Below are 17691 nucleotides of genomic sequence, written 5' to 3'. Positions count from 1 at the left end.
CACACAAAATAGATTTAAATAGATCGTTCTAGACGGTAATAACTCTGTGCAGTAGTACGAGGACGCAGTCGCGGAGGACGCTTGCACCACAATGTTAGTAATACTGTATTACAATATCTTTGCACGTTGGAACTTATTCTACGAAATTTAAAAGATTTAAGATTTAATGTCTCAGATAGTACAACAAAAACTTGAAAGTTCATTTTTGGTATATTTATTATGTTTTGTAAAAAGTCATGGAAAAAAGGTGTTGTTTATGACATCAATAATATAGTCCAGCGAAAAATTTAGTGTTTTAAAAATAACCCGGTATATCTACTGTATACTTGAACGAACATCAAACTAGGATAATGTCTAAGAAGCACGTTGAGCGGCCTGGAACACTCCTGTTGAAAATACTATAAAAAACCAAGTAGATTATTGAATAATAAATAATTTTAACCAGAAAAGAGCGAAAACAACTTGATCAACAAGTGTGGAAAACAATTTCAATATAGCCATTACAAAATCAGGCAGTGGAACAACAAGACTATGTTTCAATTTAGCCTTTAGTGGCTTGTGCTCGTGTTCCTCGTATCTTCTAGTCAGTAAACTGTAGGAACGACATAACTGCAGTAGTCTACAGTAAATTGGATTTGGACGAGAACGGGGTCCGCCCGCATCCGACGCTACTCCATGCATTTATGCTCAGGCCACACAGAAGCGGCCGTGGAAGCATTCCGGGCGCGGGAATTTTTGTAATGTACGAGTTTATATAAACCCTGCCACACTGAAACGCGAGGCCGACACGCGGCCGACGCGAGTTTCAGTTTGTGTGGCCAGAGCATTATCATTCTCTACAAAATGGGTACTCTACGGTTGTAGCCCGCCGCAGTGTCCAACTGTTTCTATGTGTATAATATGTCTTTAGCTATTAAAATTGCCTGCGAAATATCGCAGTGCTTAAGTTGTTTATCCGCACATACCAACAATTTCTTATTTTTAACGGATTTATTAACTTTATTCCAAACTACACGTTAGTTTGGAAATAAGAATCTTTGAAATAAGCAAGTAAATGAAAGATGAATCAGTTGGGAGAGCGTCAGTCACGGTATGAAGGTAAGGTACTGGCTCGAACCCAGCCGGATCGAAGGAGTTTTATAGTATTCGATCTCTGTATTAATAATTATAACAAACTAGTGGAGTAATTTCATAAAAAATAATTGAATATCATGGTAGTAAAACATCTTGACGTTCTAAAACTTTTTTAAATGAAAGAAATTTAAAGGCATGTATGTAGGTACCTAATCAAAATGTTCTATAGGTTTAATCGAGTTGTAAGATTGTAGATAGAGGCCACTCGTACTATCTAAAACCAAAACAAACAAAACACAGTTTGTTATAAAAGCAACATAGTGTTGGCAGACATTCGAGCACGTGGTAGCAAACGTTGGAACGCATCAATGGCAGCACTGAATCAGTTCTGAGATACGATGTGTCACATAACGCCCAGTTGGCAACAGCAATTTCCATGCCAATCCTTTCAGCTGTTGACGCGTCAAAATTCCTTCCTTATAGAAAGTATTTAATAATGGGTTCACGCGTGACTCGGCTGTCGATTGTTGGGTCATGACTTACCCAACACAATCGACAGCCGACAGGCGGTGACAACGACGACGTGTCACACCCGAAATGGAGCTTTAACGCGGATCCAGTTAAAGAGCAATAAAACTTTACTACCCAACGCTCCTCCTCTCGTAAACCGAAAGAAAATAATAACCAATATCGTATGACAAACGATGCCTCGATGACGGAAAAGTTTTATGAGGCCGTTCTTACTTGAGAAACAAACATATCAACTGTCTACTTCCAACTTTGTCATGTGCTTCCAGCGTCAGAATGTTATGTGCTATGTTTATGTCTATAATTTTTAAAATTAAGGCATAGAACGAAGACAGACAGAAGGGTTCAATTCAAAAAGGAGTATTGATTTCAATAAACGGAATTGCGTTGTAGATAATACATGAATTTACGATTAGTTCCCTTTGTCTTTTTATTTCAAATATTCATTAACAATTTTTTTTTAAATACCAATAAAACCGGATCCGTCTTCGTACGGAGTTTTAATTAAAAAGCTGTAACAGGAAATGACGGGACCGCGACGAAATTAATTTGATTGATTCTTTGTCCATGCCAGTCTCTGGGATTTTAAATAAAGCCCTTAACACATAAAATAATATTGTTTTATTTTGTCCTTAAGATTATAGTATTCTTCCAGGAAAATGATAGCACTTTCATTGTAATCAGCAACTATGTTGAGAATTGATCATGCATGTCACTCTTCCGAGATCAATCGGGCAAGCCAAGAGAATAGACACCCATCGATTTGGAAGATCCCAGTGGGAAGCAGAAGTCCTGTCAGTACAAAATAAACATAGCGCGGACTGAATAAATCAAAACGAAGGGATGACGGAATTGGGCGTCAGTGCCGGCGGTGGTTTAGCGACAAATTCAATTTGTTGGTGCGAGTACTGCTCCGCCCCGGCGGAGGAGCGCGAGGTGGCGACGTAGCGTTGGATGAGAAAATCTAGTTATTGCTGCTCGTTACGAATCCTACATTCAAATGCGCAGAAACAATGTGTCGTCGTAAATTCGCATAATAATAATAAACACCCTGATGTTACTAAATTAACAAGCATGGTAACCAAAACATTTCGCTATGACTCGAGTTCTAAAATTAACAATTACATTTTGTTCTTAAGATCGTAATAATAACCCAGAAAGGGGTAGAAATTATATCTTATATATATATGCAGAGCGAGCGAGAAACGAAAATGAACTTTACTGAAGCCGAGGTTAAAATGATAATTAATATCGCTTAGTGTTGTATTATATCTCTGCCGGCTTATAAGTAGTGTCCGTGAGCTGAGGTGCGACTCAGATACGCATTCTGCCAGTTATTTATTTCCATTAATACAAATTAAATCGCCGCTTTCTATGTTTCAAACTATGTACGCGTTTGTATATAAAATGCAAATTTGAAGAGATTTTAACAATGAAAACCAATAAATGTTACAATGGGGTCGATCTGAAACCGCGTAAAAAACAGCGCTCATGCACACGCAAATGCACAAGCGTCAATAAAATGCAAAATCTTATCAAGCTAAAAATATACGGCACAGTTTAATCATAGTCGCCGTCCTTCTAAAATACCGTGTGCCATAAATCTACAATTGACAAATGACAAATGAATCAAACTTTCCTCTCGAAGTCTATACTTCAGTAATACTGCAGCTGCGACGTGTGTTAATATAGAAATAAACCAATAATCACATAACACGACATTAAAACGGTTTAGGACTCGCTAATGTTTCAAATAACCCGCTATAATAGTGGAGCAACATCAAACTCGGTGGCCCATTTTGAGAATATAATGTACGTCTAAAGAGAAATTCTTTGCAAAATGAGGTACTTACGTCGAGTACGACACACGCGCAATAAACATCAATTTTAAACTAAGAGACGTAAAGAGTGGACGATTGTTTTGGAAAAATACGATTTCAGCACCAGATTATGATATTTTACTAGATTTATTTGACCACATTATAGCTACAATTTATATATCTGTGACAATAATATCTAAAATAATAAAAATCATGCAATCTTCGCTAAACGATTATCATGCAAATTAAATACAGAACATGGCTGCACCTCGGGTTGTCGTCTGTATTTAACGTGTAAGTAAAATTACTTACTGCCAATGGAAGGGGCCGGTGATTCCTTCTCTAAGACGATCTTTGAGTGAGCGTTGACGCGAAGGCCCGGGGCCCGGAGGCAGCATACCCGCACCGGCCGGCACGGAAGGTGGAGGCGGCGGCGGCGCGCGCGCCGGTGAAGACATCCCAGAACGGGGGCACTACCAGCGTCCCAACAACAACATCACACCACTGCACCGCCAATCACCACAACTAACGTACGCTGCAACATAACAGAGACAACCAAAGCCACGTAAATGATAAGGTAAAGCAAAGCAAAACGGAAAATAGTAAACACGAAAAGTCGGACTTAACACAAAATAAAAGGCGAGATCGAACCGAGTTTGCAAGTACGTACTCGGAAGAAATAGCTTTATATTGATTGAAAACTAATCCGTGAAAGAAAAACAAAGTATGACAAAGCTGCGGATGAATGAAAATGGAACATAATATTGAACATGACTAGTTTATATCATCGGTGTTTTGTAGAAAGGGCGAAAGCGCCATTTAGAAAACTTTTCAGGGAGGATGTGTTAGTTTTTCACGCTGTTTTAAAATATTTGTAATATTATTATTTGTAATATTTTATTATTATAAACTTAAACTTAATTAAAACCAAAATTGAATTTCAAAACAGGACGTAAATATTTTAAAACAGTCGTTAAAACCTAAACCATGCTCCCATGAAAAATTATTCGCCCTTTCTACAAAACCCCGACGATATACGTAACTAGTACGTATGAGAATTTTCCATATTATCAGTGGAATGCTTCAAATATATAAAAAAAAATCAGAGGTAAGAACAGGTTATTAATAGGTACGTCAACAGCACATCAATCTATGTACACACACATTTATTCGAATATCGCTTTCAGTGCAACGGAACAAGATCCATCAATTGTACCTTGATGTGCTGCCGTCTGTACACTAAGCATAAATCAGCATTTTCAGTAAATAATCCAGACGGAACTAACTACTAGTATCAAAGCAAGCTACGAATCATATTCGATTTAGATACAGCCGTCCTCCAAAGAAAATAGACCAAAGGCGATCCACTTAAACTAGCTAGTGTTATATAAAGGGAGTACCTTTACACCTTTACAACAGTTCTATTTTTGCCTAAGAAAAATAAAAAGCCCACTGCAATGCTCGGAGATCGACTAAGTACATTTATTGGTAGTAAAGAAACTTTGGTATTAAAAATTTATCAGGCGTTTTTATAGTAGTAGTACGAAGTAGAACATCGGAACTTTTTAACGAATTTAATAAAGCTGTGCCGTCCATGTAACTTAAAATAATGAAGCGTAATAAAACATGATAACATCCTTCAATTAAATATAGTAAGTATTACGTATTAGAAATAAAATACAAGATGTTATGTATATGTATGTACCTACGATAGGTAAGTGACGTCGTGATAGGATGTCCGGAGAGGAAAATTTTGAACACGGCGGCCAAGTGATGGACATCTCTAGAGATTGCGCCCATTCTGCAGTATAATAGAGCTGCCACTCGTCACATTGAATAGATGTGCGACCGGCCACCAGTGGCTGCGAGATGACATAAACACATTACGAGTGTCATCTGATCGAGCAGCTTTGTACGTCAAATAGATATGTATAATGGTAAGTGGGTAGGTATTAATGTTTAGATGTCATTTCGCGCTAAAATATATTCAGTTTATATGTGATTGTATGTTTTCAGGTATCACGTAAGTCTGATCGAACTTATTTTGTTATTATTTTCCTCAAAACTGTAACGTATAAAATTTATGTAGAATAGGTAATTACTTCCTAAAGCGGGGTGGGTTATACGAATATATTTACGGGAACGTGTGAAAAATAAATTATGCATCTCTGTCTCGGCCCGAGATACTGACGGTGTCACTGTCGCATCAAATTCGAATACGTAATGCGACGTAGGTACGGCATAATACCCCTCTTTGAGCTTTGGAGCGCGAAACAAATATTACTTTGGTATATCATAGATATAAATGAACCCGTCCACTATCAATATTAAAACGAGCGCCCACGGTATATAGGTTTCAAATCGTTCTATGATTTTTATTTTATTTCTATGAAATTAATTTTTAGTAATGTTCATTTGCTATGACAAATTAAAACAAGATTCACGATAACCCATTTCCTAGGACCTATAGAAATCAATACCAGCTTGAGTGTGAAGACCATAATTTCGTACAAACCATATAAAGAAAACAGTAACACTAATAACATACACGACGTTACCAACAGCAATATTGAACTAGTGGCAACACAATCGTTGATCTCAATTTTATTGCACTACAATAGCAAGGAACAACTTTTGTCGTACACAAAGTTCATTCAGAAGTTGACCAGGATTCACCAGACTCGACGACAGCAATACAATTTATTATATAATTAGCTTCACCTCAGAGGTTACTGTTATTATGTATATATGATTATATATACCATATATGATAACAGGTGACATTTAGGCATCGGTAAGTAGCAACAATGGTTTTATTCACATAGTGCAAGCGTCAAGCTACCTAATACGGACTTCCGCAGAGGTTTATCAGTAGTTGCTTCCTAGCATCGCGTGAGACGCCCGACTAAAAGTAAACTATGACTACCCTACTCCGACCTAGTCTATATCTAGTCTGTACAGTATATAATACGGTCATATAACAACAAACGAGAAATTTCGTTCCATGGCTTAGTTGGTATAGCGTCTGCCACGGTATGCTAGAAGACGTTGGTTCGAATTCGGCCGGATCGAAGGAATTTTTTTCTGAGTGTTCGATCTTTGTATTAATATTTATAACAAATTAGTGGAGTGATTTCACAAAAACATTGAATATCAATTCAATAAAAATTTAAAATTCAGTGAATAGCGACGTCTCTCGCCAGGGCTGGATGCTGCAAAGGTATCTAACTGGGTGATAAAACTTTCATAGATTTGTCATAGATGGCGCAACGACTAAAAAGTCGTTGAAAAAACCAAATACAAAGACACGACAACAAGCACATAGAAAAATTCGTGAGGTCCGCTGGTTAGTTCCGTAGCTTAGTTGGTATAGCGTCTGACATAGTATGCTAGAAGATGTCGGTTCGAATCCGGCCGGATCGAAGGAATTTTTTCTGAGTTTTCGATCTTTGTATTAATATTTATAACAAACGAGAAATAATTCATTCGCGTATTAGCCAACGAGCCAAGTTCATCAACTTGCGATGACTTTCTAAAGAGAATAGATCGAATTACTAAATTTGCTTAGTGAAGAAATTTAATGCTATCGCACCTTGACCTAATTCGGTGTGATTGGAGCAACGATTTGATAAAGCAAGTTCACTAAGGGAAACTGTGACGTAGGTAAGGGAGCACAGTATGTCCTTACGAGGGGAGGTCCAAAAGTCCGCGGAATGGAGGGGGCGGGAGCCCGCTGATTACGCTTGCTTGATGTGGTACTAATCAGATACTCATTAGGGGTATATATATCAAGCTTCACCCTTTTAACTTCATTAGTTTATGAGATATCGCCCTACAAACAAGTAAATCCGGAAGAAAACTGCAAATATGGAGCAAATCGAGTTTCGTGCTGTCATCAAATTCCTTACCAAGCAAGGAAAAATCTCCTCAAACCATTATGAATGAGATGGAAACTGTTTATGGGGATCAGTGCCCTGGTAAAACAATGATTTACAAGTGGCACGGTCTTTTCAAACATGGCAGAGAATCAATTGATGACGATCCTCGCCCAGGACGGCCAGTTGAGGCCACCATATCAGACAGAGAATCAATTGAAGACGATCCTCGCCCAGGACGGCCAGTTGAGGCCACCACATGAGACAATGTTGAAAAAATCGAAAAATTTATATTGGAAGATGCCCGTCTGAAGAAGAAACAGCTGTCTGCATTAGCAGGAGTATCAGACACTACCGTTTTGAGGATCCTACACGATCATCTTGGCATGACGAAAGTCAGTGCAAGATCGGTGCCGAGAATGCTCACGCCGCCTCAAAAGCAACAGAACCTACCCTAATTTTGGAGCAAATTGTTACTGGAGATGAAACTTGGGTTCATCACTTTGAGCCCGAGTCCAAACAGGAGTCAATGCAATGGCATAAAAAGGGTACACCACCCCCTAAGAAGTTTAAGGTGTCGGAATCGGCTGGAAAAATCATGGTTACGGTTTTTTGGGATTGTGAAGGAATTTTATTGGTTGACTACAAAGAAAAGGGGGTCAATATAACGGGAGAATATTACGCAAGAACATTAGAGAGACTGAAGGAAGCTGTCAAAGAAAAAAGGCGGGGAAAATGGACAAAGGGTGTGTTGCTTTTGCAAGACAACGCACCGGTTCACAAGAGCAATGTTGCGATGGCTGCTCTACACAAGTGTGGCTTTCAATCGCTGACCCACCCACCTTACAGCCCGCACCTAGCCCCCAGTGATTATTATTTGTTCCCGAATTTGAAAAAAGAATTACGTGGGAAAAAATTTCGCGACGATGAAGAGGTTAAGGCAGCAATTTTAGCTCATTTTGAGAGCAAAGAGAAAAAATATTTTTTCGATGGCATAGAAAAGCTAATATCGAGATCTAAAAAATGTATTGCGCTCAAAGGTAAGTATATTGAAAAGGAAAAATAGCCTTATTGTTTTATATTATTTACAACCCCTCCATTCCGCGGACTTTTGGACCTCCCCTCGTATCATCTATTTTACTGTTACCGTTACTTCGGTTATAAAAACATCTATATAATACATACAAAAAATACTAAAAGTATGGCATTCCACGTTACATTTGTATATTTTACAATGTATGTATTGTATTTAAAAGGTAGTTGAAAAATTTATAAATTTTCTTAAAGTCTAAAACTAAAGGTTTTTTTAAACTAAAGGCCTTTTTGAAACATATTGTAATTTGTAACAATGCGGATGTTTTGAATGTACACAACTGCGCAGTTCGTTTTCCTTGCTAAAATATTTCAATGTATTTTGTATGAGCGAACTCGAGCCACTTTAATATTATAATACATATTGTACAGACCCTCTAATATGCCCAAACAGACCTTTTGGTTTTGAGAGCCATCTTACGTATTGAACAAAGAAAAGCAATTACAACTTTATTGTGTAAGCAATACAGTGGAGTGTTCCTTGAAGATAATCAACATAACTTTAAAACCAATACTAAATTTCGTATCGATATTTATTATATCGACTACCAGTTACAATACCCGTGGTTCCATTCCACGAGCACTGTTTTGTTTTAACATTATATTTTTAACAGCATTGTTTCACTTTTTAATGTTAAGGTTGACAAATCACAATATTTGCTCACTAGAAATTGCCTAAGGTGGGTGGGTTGATATTATTTATTAATAAGCGTAGGGTGGGTATGGATAGATTAACAAATCACGAAATCGCACTGCAGTTTGCATACGATCGTGACTTCTGTGATTACGCATTGTTCCACGTTTCGTTATTGTCTATTCAGTTTTAATTACTTACTTAAAGGTTTTAGTGACTTTCAAAGTTTTCTTTCTTGTTTTAATATGCCCTTAACGGAATTATTAAAATTAGAAATTATTGTTCTGTATGAACAAAACTTAGACATTCCTTACACCTATCTAGAAGTTAAAAATAAAAAACAATATTATATAGTCATAGCTAAACAATATTTTATTTTTAAAGTGACTCGAACCATGCTTGCCTCAATTTGCAAAGCAATCCTTATACCATTTGGCCACGACGCGACGGCGTTACTAAAGCTGGTTGAAATTTTTGTTCTGTATTTAAGTAAGAACCATACGTTATAGATCAAATTCGCTTAAAAACTTTCTTAAAATGTCATACACTAATGAGACGACCCGGGAGTCATACCAAAATAAATTTTACGGCTCACAGGTTAAAGATTAAGTTTGTTTAACAATTTTCTATACATTTTTGTGCTCAGAACCAAAAGGTCGACAAGGTCCGCTTGGGATGTCAGATATTTTGTGTATATGACTGTAGGTACTATACGCAACATATGCAACACAATTTCAAAAATTATACTCTGAAATGGCTAAGTGTCTTTTATAGGGATCAAATACGATCAATAGCACTAATCCATTCGAATATTAGCGAAATCTAGTGAATCGTTCACATTATTGGACATGGAGTCTCCGATTTTCAATAGTTTGTTAGAAGCCGAAGTTTAGGGTAAGTGGTAGATAGAAAAGTTTGGGAGCCAACATAGTGAAACGACAGGGCGATATCAAGAGACGAAAGCACATATCGATCGGCCCTACCCGCGGCCCGCGCTCCCCCGACCGCGCCTCTCTTCGTCGCGCACACCTTACGTAAGGCCAGCTGATCGCACCCACCCTCAACCTTGGCGACAAGCCCTGCACGCTCCTCTCGTTCCGCCATCCAACTGACCCTTGAGTAGTCCCTGCAGTCGTACTGTCTATTCTACTAACGACTGCTTCCTCAAGTAAAAAAAGACCTCTCCCTACTTGAATCCTTATATAATAGGTGTTTTTTTAACAATCGATAATTAAAAAATGTAAAAGAAATTTTCCCTTTTGAAAAAGGATGTTTTGTGAACAAAATTTTAATTTTGTGATTAGTAAAAAATTAATTAATCGAAAGTCACTCTCACCGATACTCAATAACTTAAAGTATACCGTAATTGATGATTATACAATTGAATAGCTAATTGATTTTAAAGCAACAAAACACAGTAATCAAACAATCGATGTCAGAGTTAATTTCAATGTTGCATGTCAAAATTAATGTTGAAATTAATAAAATACGTCAAAACAAAACGGGGAAACATTTTCCAAAATTTGTCTGTACATTCAGGTGTTCACATCTGAATGTTACTGAAGAGCTTAATAAGCGTCAAGATGTTCGCGTCACGACACATGTCAACACTCAGTACCCGTTCTTTCGTGCTTCCATTCTGAGTACTTGTCTGATTACAACGAGCTAACTAGTAAAGCAACAGCCTGTTTCCAAGTTACGCAACACAAAAAGGATTAAACGTTCAACTCGCTTTTTAAAGCTAAATACAAAATCCTTGAATATAAAAGTCTTTTAAAAATGAATCATAATAAAAATCAGATAAAGGAAAACTTCAATCTCCTTTTTCATAATTTACGAGACAATCCTCTTTATTAAATATAAATTTATTTTCTCGGCAAAATAAGTCGATTTCTGAAAGAAAGTCGACGTTCCCGGATATAAGATATTTCAAGAAAACGATTGACACAAAATACGGGTTTGTATGAAAGAAAATGGAGGTATAAAATAATAAATGTGTCCTTAAGTGAACGTTCCTGAAAGGAGAACAATAAGGGGCAGTAACGTCCGCTTCAATACACCGACCTGTTAATTTCCTTTTAACGTAACGTAGTGACACTATCATTCGCATGTCAATAAATATTGCCCCAGCGATCAATTTAAAAGTAGAAACTTTTTGTTTCGTATATAATATTAAAACTGACTGATTTAATTAGCAAAGTTTAATCTGAAAACAACTCGATGGGATTTATTTTATAATATTTTGTATAAGCCACGAAATCATTTCAACAATTGTTAGAATAATCAAATCTACCTGTAAGGCATTAAGGGTTTTACAATTTCAGAAGTTTTCAAAGATTAAAACTCAAAAAAATCTGACTTTAATGTAATCGAACTGAGCAACAGAAAATATGAGCAGCAAGGCGGCTCATAATTCTTTACATTTTGTTTCATAATATCAACATAAAAATTCAAATTCAACAAAACTTAGGATCTGCACTCTTCACGTTAAACGAAGAGCTTTTTCTTTTACGCTTGTCACAAAGAGCATTTGTATCCGGCGGTACTTGTTCACTTAGCTGAAACGTGAGGGAAGCACGCAGTAGGCGAAACGGAAGCAGAACGAAAATGTGAACAAAAGAATCACACTTTACTGCCCCCGGCCGGAACAAGGTTAGGACTTTCGAAACGTGAAGCGTGCCTTCCTAACGCTCACATTGCGCAGTATCTACGACGCAGTACGTAAATTTACGCCTTTTTTGAGTTACCTCAACCGCGTATTGAAATTTACTATGAAAGTGTTAATTTTGCCATAATTGATCTACAGTCCGGACACGTAGGAGGAGCATTTGTTAAATTTTGACCGGTCCGCTCGATACGAGCGACCTTGCTGCCGCTTCGCGCCTGCTCGCTGCCAAGTGGCGCCCAACGTGTGACGCGCGATCAGCTGTTACTAGAAGCGCACGACATTCGTCAACAACCGCTATGCATAAATAAATTTTTGTAGTATTATGACATTACATTAGTAAAGATCGATAGACTAATGAACACACACAACTTGCTAGAAAATCAAATATATTAAGAGTAAGAATTTCATATCGCGGCAAATGTTTCAATTTAAAAAAAAGTCGAGTTTTGTAATAACCGTAAAAATTTCTTGTTTATTTTTTATTTTATTTTTTTTAATAAATAACGCACACACTCAACTTAGCCCCGCACTAGGGAAACCCTGTGTCGCGGGTGCCATGGACACACACATAGACAACCACAAATTACACCCAAACTCACGAGAGAAATAAATGTAAGCCATACAAACATTTCTCCCGGCCCGGGAATCGAACCTGGGACCTCTGCGTGGCAGTCCGGCATGGTAACCGTTCGGCCACGGCGGCAGTTAATTATTTGTTAATAATAATGATTATAAAGCAACAATGGCCATCCCATAAATCAATAGTCATTGTTTACAACTTCAATCAGTTGCCTTAATATTTCTACAAATCCATCATCAATCGTCACTAGTTTTCGCACAAACATTTAACACCTGATTGTTTAAATTTTATTCCAATCGCTAGTGGGCATCTAACAATGAATAGAGCTACACGAGAATGATTGCATTTCATCACCTACTACAAAATCTGTGATTGATAAGTGATAATGAACAAGTACTAAATGAGTCTAACATCAGTAATGAATAATGATGACATTAATCAGTGTTGTCAATTAATGAGTAATAATGAGGTGCAGAAAGCATCTAATATGGTCCATGCATAGATGCAACGAACCGAAGAGGAAGGACGATATTGGTGTGGATGCAGACGGGAAAAAATACGGCATAACGCGCACACGGTCTGCTTCGAAGGCTTGAAGCGTGCAACTGAGGCGGAGATAGGAACGGGGAAAGAGGCGAGGTGCGAGCCGAATGGGGCGGAGGGCGCGCAAGCGAGCGGCTGGCGGCTGGCGATGGCGCCCAACTTGGGGCGGGGGCGTGAGGTACTGCTCCCCTACCCTCCACATAATCACAAAACGGTTTCTCGACACCTATTCCATTGCAATACATATATCGGAAAACCATTTAAGGTAGGCCAACATTGTTCGCTCAGAAAATTAATTAGATACTAAAAACTTTTTATTTCTGCATGAACACGGAACATGTTAATTGTAATAACACTAATAACTACTGAAAATATAGAAATCGAAAACTGAATTTGCATAAAAGTAGCAGTAGATTAAAAAAAAACCACTATTTAGTTAATCTGCCCCCGTAGCATGGCTACGCATGATAGTCGCGACTCGCGCGATAAAATTGGAAAAAACGCGCGCTATTGGCTGTCTCAATCAAATCTAATTTAGTTAACCAATAGCGCGCGCTTATTTCAATTTTATCGCGCGCGTCGCGCCTGTTATGCATAGCTAGCTATGCTGGAATGCCTAAATTAAAAACTTTCCTATTTTGTGTAATACAATATCCATTATGATAGAACAGGAACTAAAACCCGAGTTGGTTGGGGATAGGTTAAGACAAAGCAATTTCTGTAACCATAAATCGATTAAAGATTAGTGGGTGTCTGTCACAATAACGGATTTAAGGGATTCCGTGATTAGGACGGTGTAGGAACTACTACATTTTTTTTTTGTTGAAATTAACCTATCAATGTCCTATAACACACACTATAGCGACACATAAGAAATGATATTGATTATTTGCAAAATTAGATGAAAACAACAAAATATATGCACACCATAACGTCACATTACGATTGTCTCGAATCACAGTGTGATATTCTCTATATGAAATCATACCAAAGTTAACGTGTTTACTGAAAACGTAAATAATTTAATAGTCACGTTTAATGTAAAAACTAAAGGCAACCCATAATTTAATATGATAATCATTATACAATACCATACATTTATAAAACTTTAAAAGCAATGGCAAAGTACCATTTATGTGGCGAATAACGTACCAATGAACACTCCTCTGTAACTAGACGATTTTCCGTTGGATTTGTAGCGTAAGTAATATAGTTTAGCCATTACCATCTCAAGTGAAACGTTTAAATACATCGTAAAGCAGCAAAATCAATTGGTTGGCAATGGGACTAGTAAATTATGAACATCTTTTTTTAATAACATAAATCAACCATTATACAAGCTATTATTTCTTCAATGACACCTATGAATCTACTAATAATATTTCGGAAAATGATAACGATGTAACGTTGATAAAGAAGTGGCTAAACACTCCATACTTCGCTATTGTAAGGCTAAAATATACTAGCTCAGACCTTTATGTTTAATTGTAAATATAAGTTTGTAAATACACACATCAACACTGTCTGGGGATATTTCACGTTTATTAGAATAACTCTAAAAGTTCTGATCATATCCAAAAGATCTAAACGTCAATTTGTTCCTGGCACATTTTTTCTGTATTCTAAATTCAAATTTAAAACAAAAGAACGACGGATGCGCTAGTGTTTTGTTAATTTTGTTACGATAGTTTGTTTTCCTCTGTGTGTCTTAAAGATTAAATTGTTTTTAAATGGAATTGAATTTTTTTTTTTCACAATTTTATTAACTGTATTATTACTGGTGGTTGTTTCTATACTATGGAATGCCGACATTTAACTAAAGAAGAGATGTTGATAGCCGTAGGCATGCTAGAAGCCGGCGCGATCCAGTGCAATGTTGCTGATGCCATTGGCACCAGTCAAAGCGTCATGTCAGTCGGACACTGGCGATGTGGTTGTGCGACACACAGGGAATAGTCGGGAAACTACCGCAAGACAAGACCAATTTCTACAAGTTACAGCAAAGACACAACCTAAGTTACGGCTAGGCAATTGGTTTTAAAGCTTCAATCGGAACACCAGGTCCTAGTGAGCAACCAAACTGTGAGGAGGAGACTGCACGAAGTCAACCTACATGCTTGTAGACCACTTCGGGTTCCAGCACTACGACGAGGCAATCGCGGTCGAAGATTACAGTGGGCAAATAAACATTTGGCTTGGAACAATCGACAATAGTCTACGGTATTTTTCTCAGATGAACCTCGGTTCGACTTCCATCCACATACATGAAGAATACGCATTTGGCGAACATCTGGACGTACGAGTCGCCTGCAAAATGCCCAGGAAATCCATCCATATCAAGGTGGAACAATTATGGTATGGGCAGGTATACGCCTAGGAGGGAGAACTGACCTCATTTGCAGGGCAATTTAACTGCCGCAAAATATCGTAATGAGGTGCTGGAACCTGTAGTCCAACCACATCGGTTGAAAATGGGTCAGGACTTTATGTCTATGCATGATAATGCTCGCCCACACACAGCTCGAATAGTAAGTCAATGGCTGCAGCAACATAATGTCCCAGTCCCAGGATTTAAATCCGATTGAGCACGCGTGAGACGTGCTTCAATGACGAGCTTTACGAAATTTTCTCGAAAATTTGGTGACAGAAAATCAACTTTTTATGCATCTTCATCGAACCTGGGACCTTATCCCACAAAGAGATATTGATAGCCTCATTTTGAGCATGCCCAATCGTTGCAGATGCGTTATAAACATCCGAGGCGGTTTTACAGATTATTAAATTTTACTTTGTAAAACATTAATTTGTTTCATTTAATTTTGTTTTTCTCTTTAATAACCAAAAACAGAAGTTCTTATTTTAGTTACAGTAAAAAGTTAACTTTTTCTACTTTTACCGTAAAAGTCATTAAAAATAAATATAAAAAGATTTTTTATTAAATGTTCAATCAGATTATAAAATACTGCGCATTTGGATATACGAACGTGTCAAGAACTTTTTCGTAGTTTCTTTGCAATCCACGAAAAAATAAAATATCCCTAGACAGTGTTGATGTGTGTAGAGGTAGGTACTCGAGCCTGAGAAGTAAATCATTGTTAAAAAATTGTAAGAGGTGTAGTGCGCGTTCCTAATGGCTTTTTAGCATTTGAATGCCATTGTTTCGATAGGTTTCCAATACCACATTAGGTATACCGATTAGTTAGTAAGTCTTATTATTACATTATGTTATGCCGTCCACAATGCTAGGCAAGCAAGGTATGGAATTCTTGTAAACTTCCGTATGGAAACGTTCGCGAAATTTTCTTAGTAACAACAATAACAGATTAATCACTTTCTATTGCATGCAGTCGTACGGTTATAATATAATCAACTAAACTATGAAAAGTTATTTACTAATCTCATCAATTAAGTAACGTAATACTAAAAGCAAATTACTCCAAGTAAAAGTAGCCGCAATTTCATAAACATAAGCAAGTCCGCCCTTCTGGGAAAAAAGCATTCATCAACCTAACTCACTTTGTAAAGTAGAGCATCGTTTTCCGGATAACCTTGACCTCGTCTCTGGGCCACAAACCGCACCTGGCCGTGTCTGACCGGTTTGCCATTTGGCGATGTGTTCCATCCCATATATACGAGCAATGCGATACGACCAACGTTTTCATAAATGGATGGATTTTAAACGGGAATACAGACAGTCCAGGTTTGATTAGCAATAAATGATTTGATTTGACGACAAAATTGTGTAATTTTTTTCTGAAATTTTGACGATCTCTTTGGTCGAGTGGGACTCCGGTTTTCATGGTTTGATCATCTTCGAGATCCCGGGTTTGATCCCCGGCCGGGTTAATGTAGAAAACTAACTTTTTTATATTGTTTCGGCTCTGGGTGTTTGTGGTACCGTCGTTGATTTCGATTTCTATAACACAAATGCTTTAGTTACTTACTTCGTGATCAGAGCAAAGCATGTGATGTAATCGAATATTTATTATATTTATATTATTATGAGCTCAAAAGATGTATTCATTTTCTATAAAACAAAACAGTTATAGTATAAAATCACACACTTTAACGAAGTTATTATAATGTACAAATGAAAAGTGTATAGGATATCAATTGCACATAAATAGTCAGATAATATTATCAATGGGCGGCGCAGATGTGATGAAATCAGAGCACATTGCTGTACGAAAATAAACCTGTTATCTCGCTACTTCTACACTTGCATGATTTATTACATTGTTTTGTCTTAACTATCAATTTCAATTTTGTATTTCATTGTTTATATAGGATGAAAAACGATTGAAAAACGATATACCTGTAAATTCATATATATATATATTAACACGTTCGCCACCGGCCAAGATTTTAAAAATGTTCAAAAAATGACATTTGTTTACATAACTGTTGTCAAAGTAATTTGTATAATAAGTTTTTCGCGATATCTCATTATTTGACGCTATTTCGGGATTTTTTTTAGTGCCGGGCATTTCTCACCGGTGTGGTCTAAACGGGAATTGTTACGTTTAGGCCAAGTCACACGTAGGGAAAAATGACGATAAAGGTGGTCAAAATTATTTCTTTGGATTTTTGCGTTCTGGTGGTCAAAATAGTTAACTTTTGTAGTTTGCCCAAAAAGAAACTAGGTGAGTAAGGTATTAAATGAAATGAAACAACTAAATATTTAAACACAATTTATTATATTTACAAAAACAAAACTTATAATCATAATTTCAACTAGGATGACGATGAAATCCATGGTTCATAATCAGAAAATACCTCGTTGGTTTTCTGTGCAGAACCTTCTGATGTTTCGAAGGTGCTCTAGTATGGCTCGGCAGAAATCATCATATCTAATGCTTCTTAACTAAAAACAAAAC

The 17691-nt window shown here is 37.1% G+C and overlaps 1 protein-coding gene across 2 annotated transcripts in view; it reads right to left on the bottom strand.

The window, feature by feature from the left end:
- Positions 1 to 17691, bottom strand: part of LOC113233254 (nuclear receptor coactivator 7) — a 101769-nt gene that overhangs the window by 80150 nt on the left and 3928 nt on the right. For both annotated transcript variants that reach the window (XM_026468303.1, XM_026468305.1), the window contains exon 2: positions 3735 to 3957. In XM_026468303.1, the coding sequence (XP_026324088.1) occupies positions 3735 to 3880 (146 nt within the window). In that variant the 5' untranslated portion in view covers positions 3881 to 3957. The remainder of the gene's footprint in view (positions 1 to 3734; positions 3958 to 17691) is intronic.

This window comes from Hyposmocoma kahamanoa, unplaced genomic scaffold (assembly GCF_003589595.1).
Source record: "Hyposmocoma kahamanoa isolate Upper Pololo Valley unplaced genomic scaffold, ASM358959v1 78, whole genome shotgun sequence".
Classification (NCBI taxonomy): domain Eukaryota; kingdom Metazoa; phylum Arthropoda; class Insecta; order Lepidoptera; family Cosmopterigidae; genus Hyposmocoma; species Hyposmocoma kahamanoa.
Note: the sequence above shows the minus strand (reverse complement) of the source record. Positions and strands in the feature narration are given on the sequence as shown.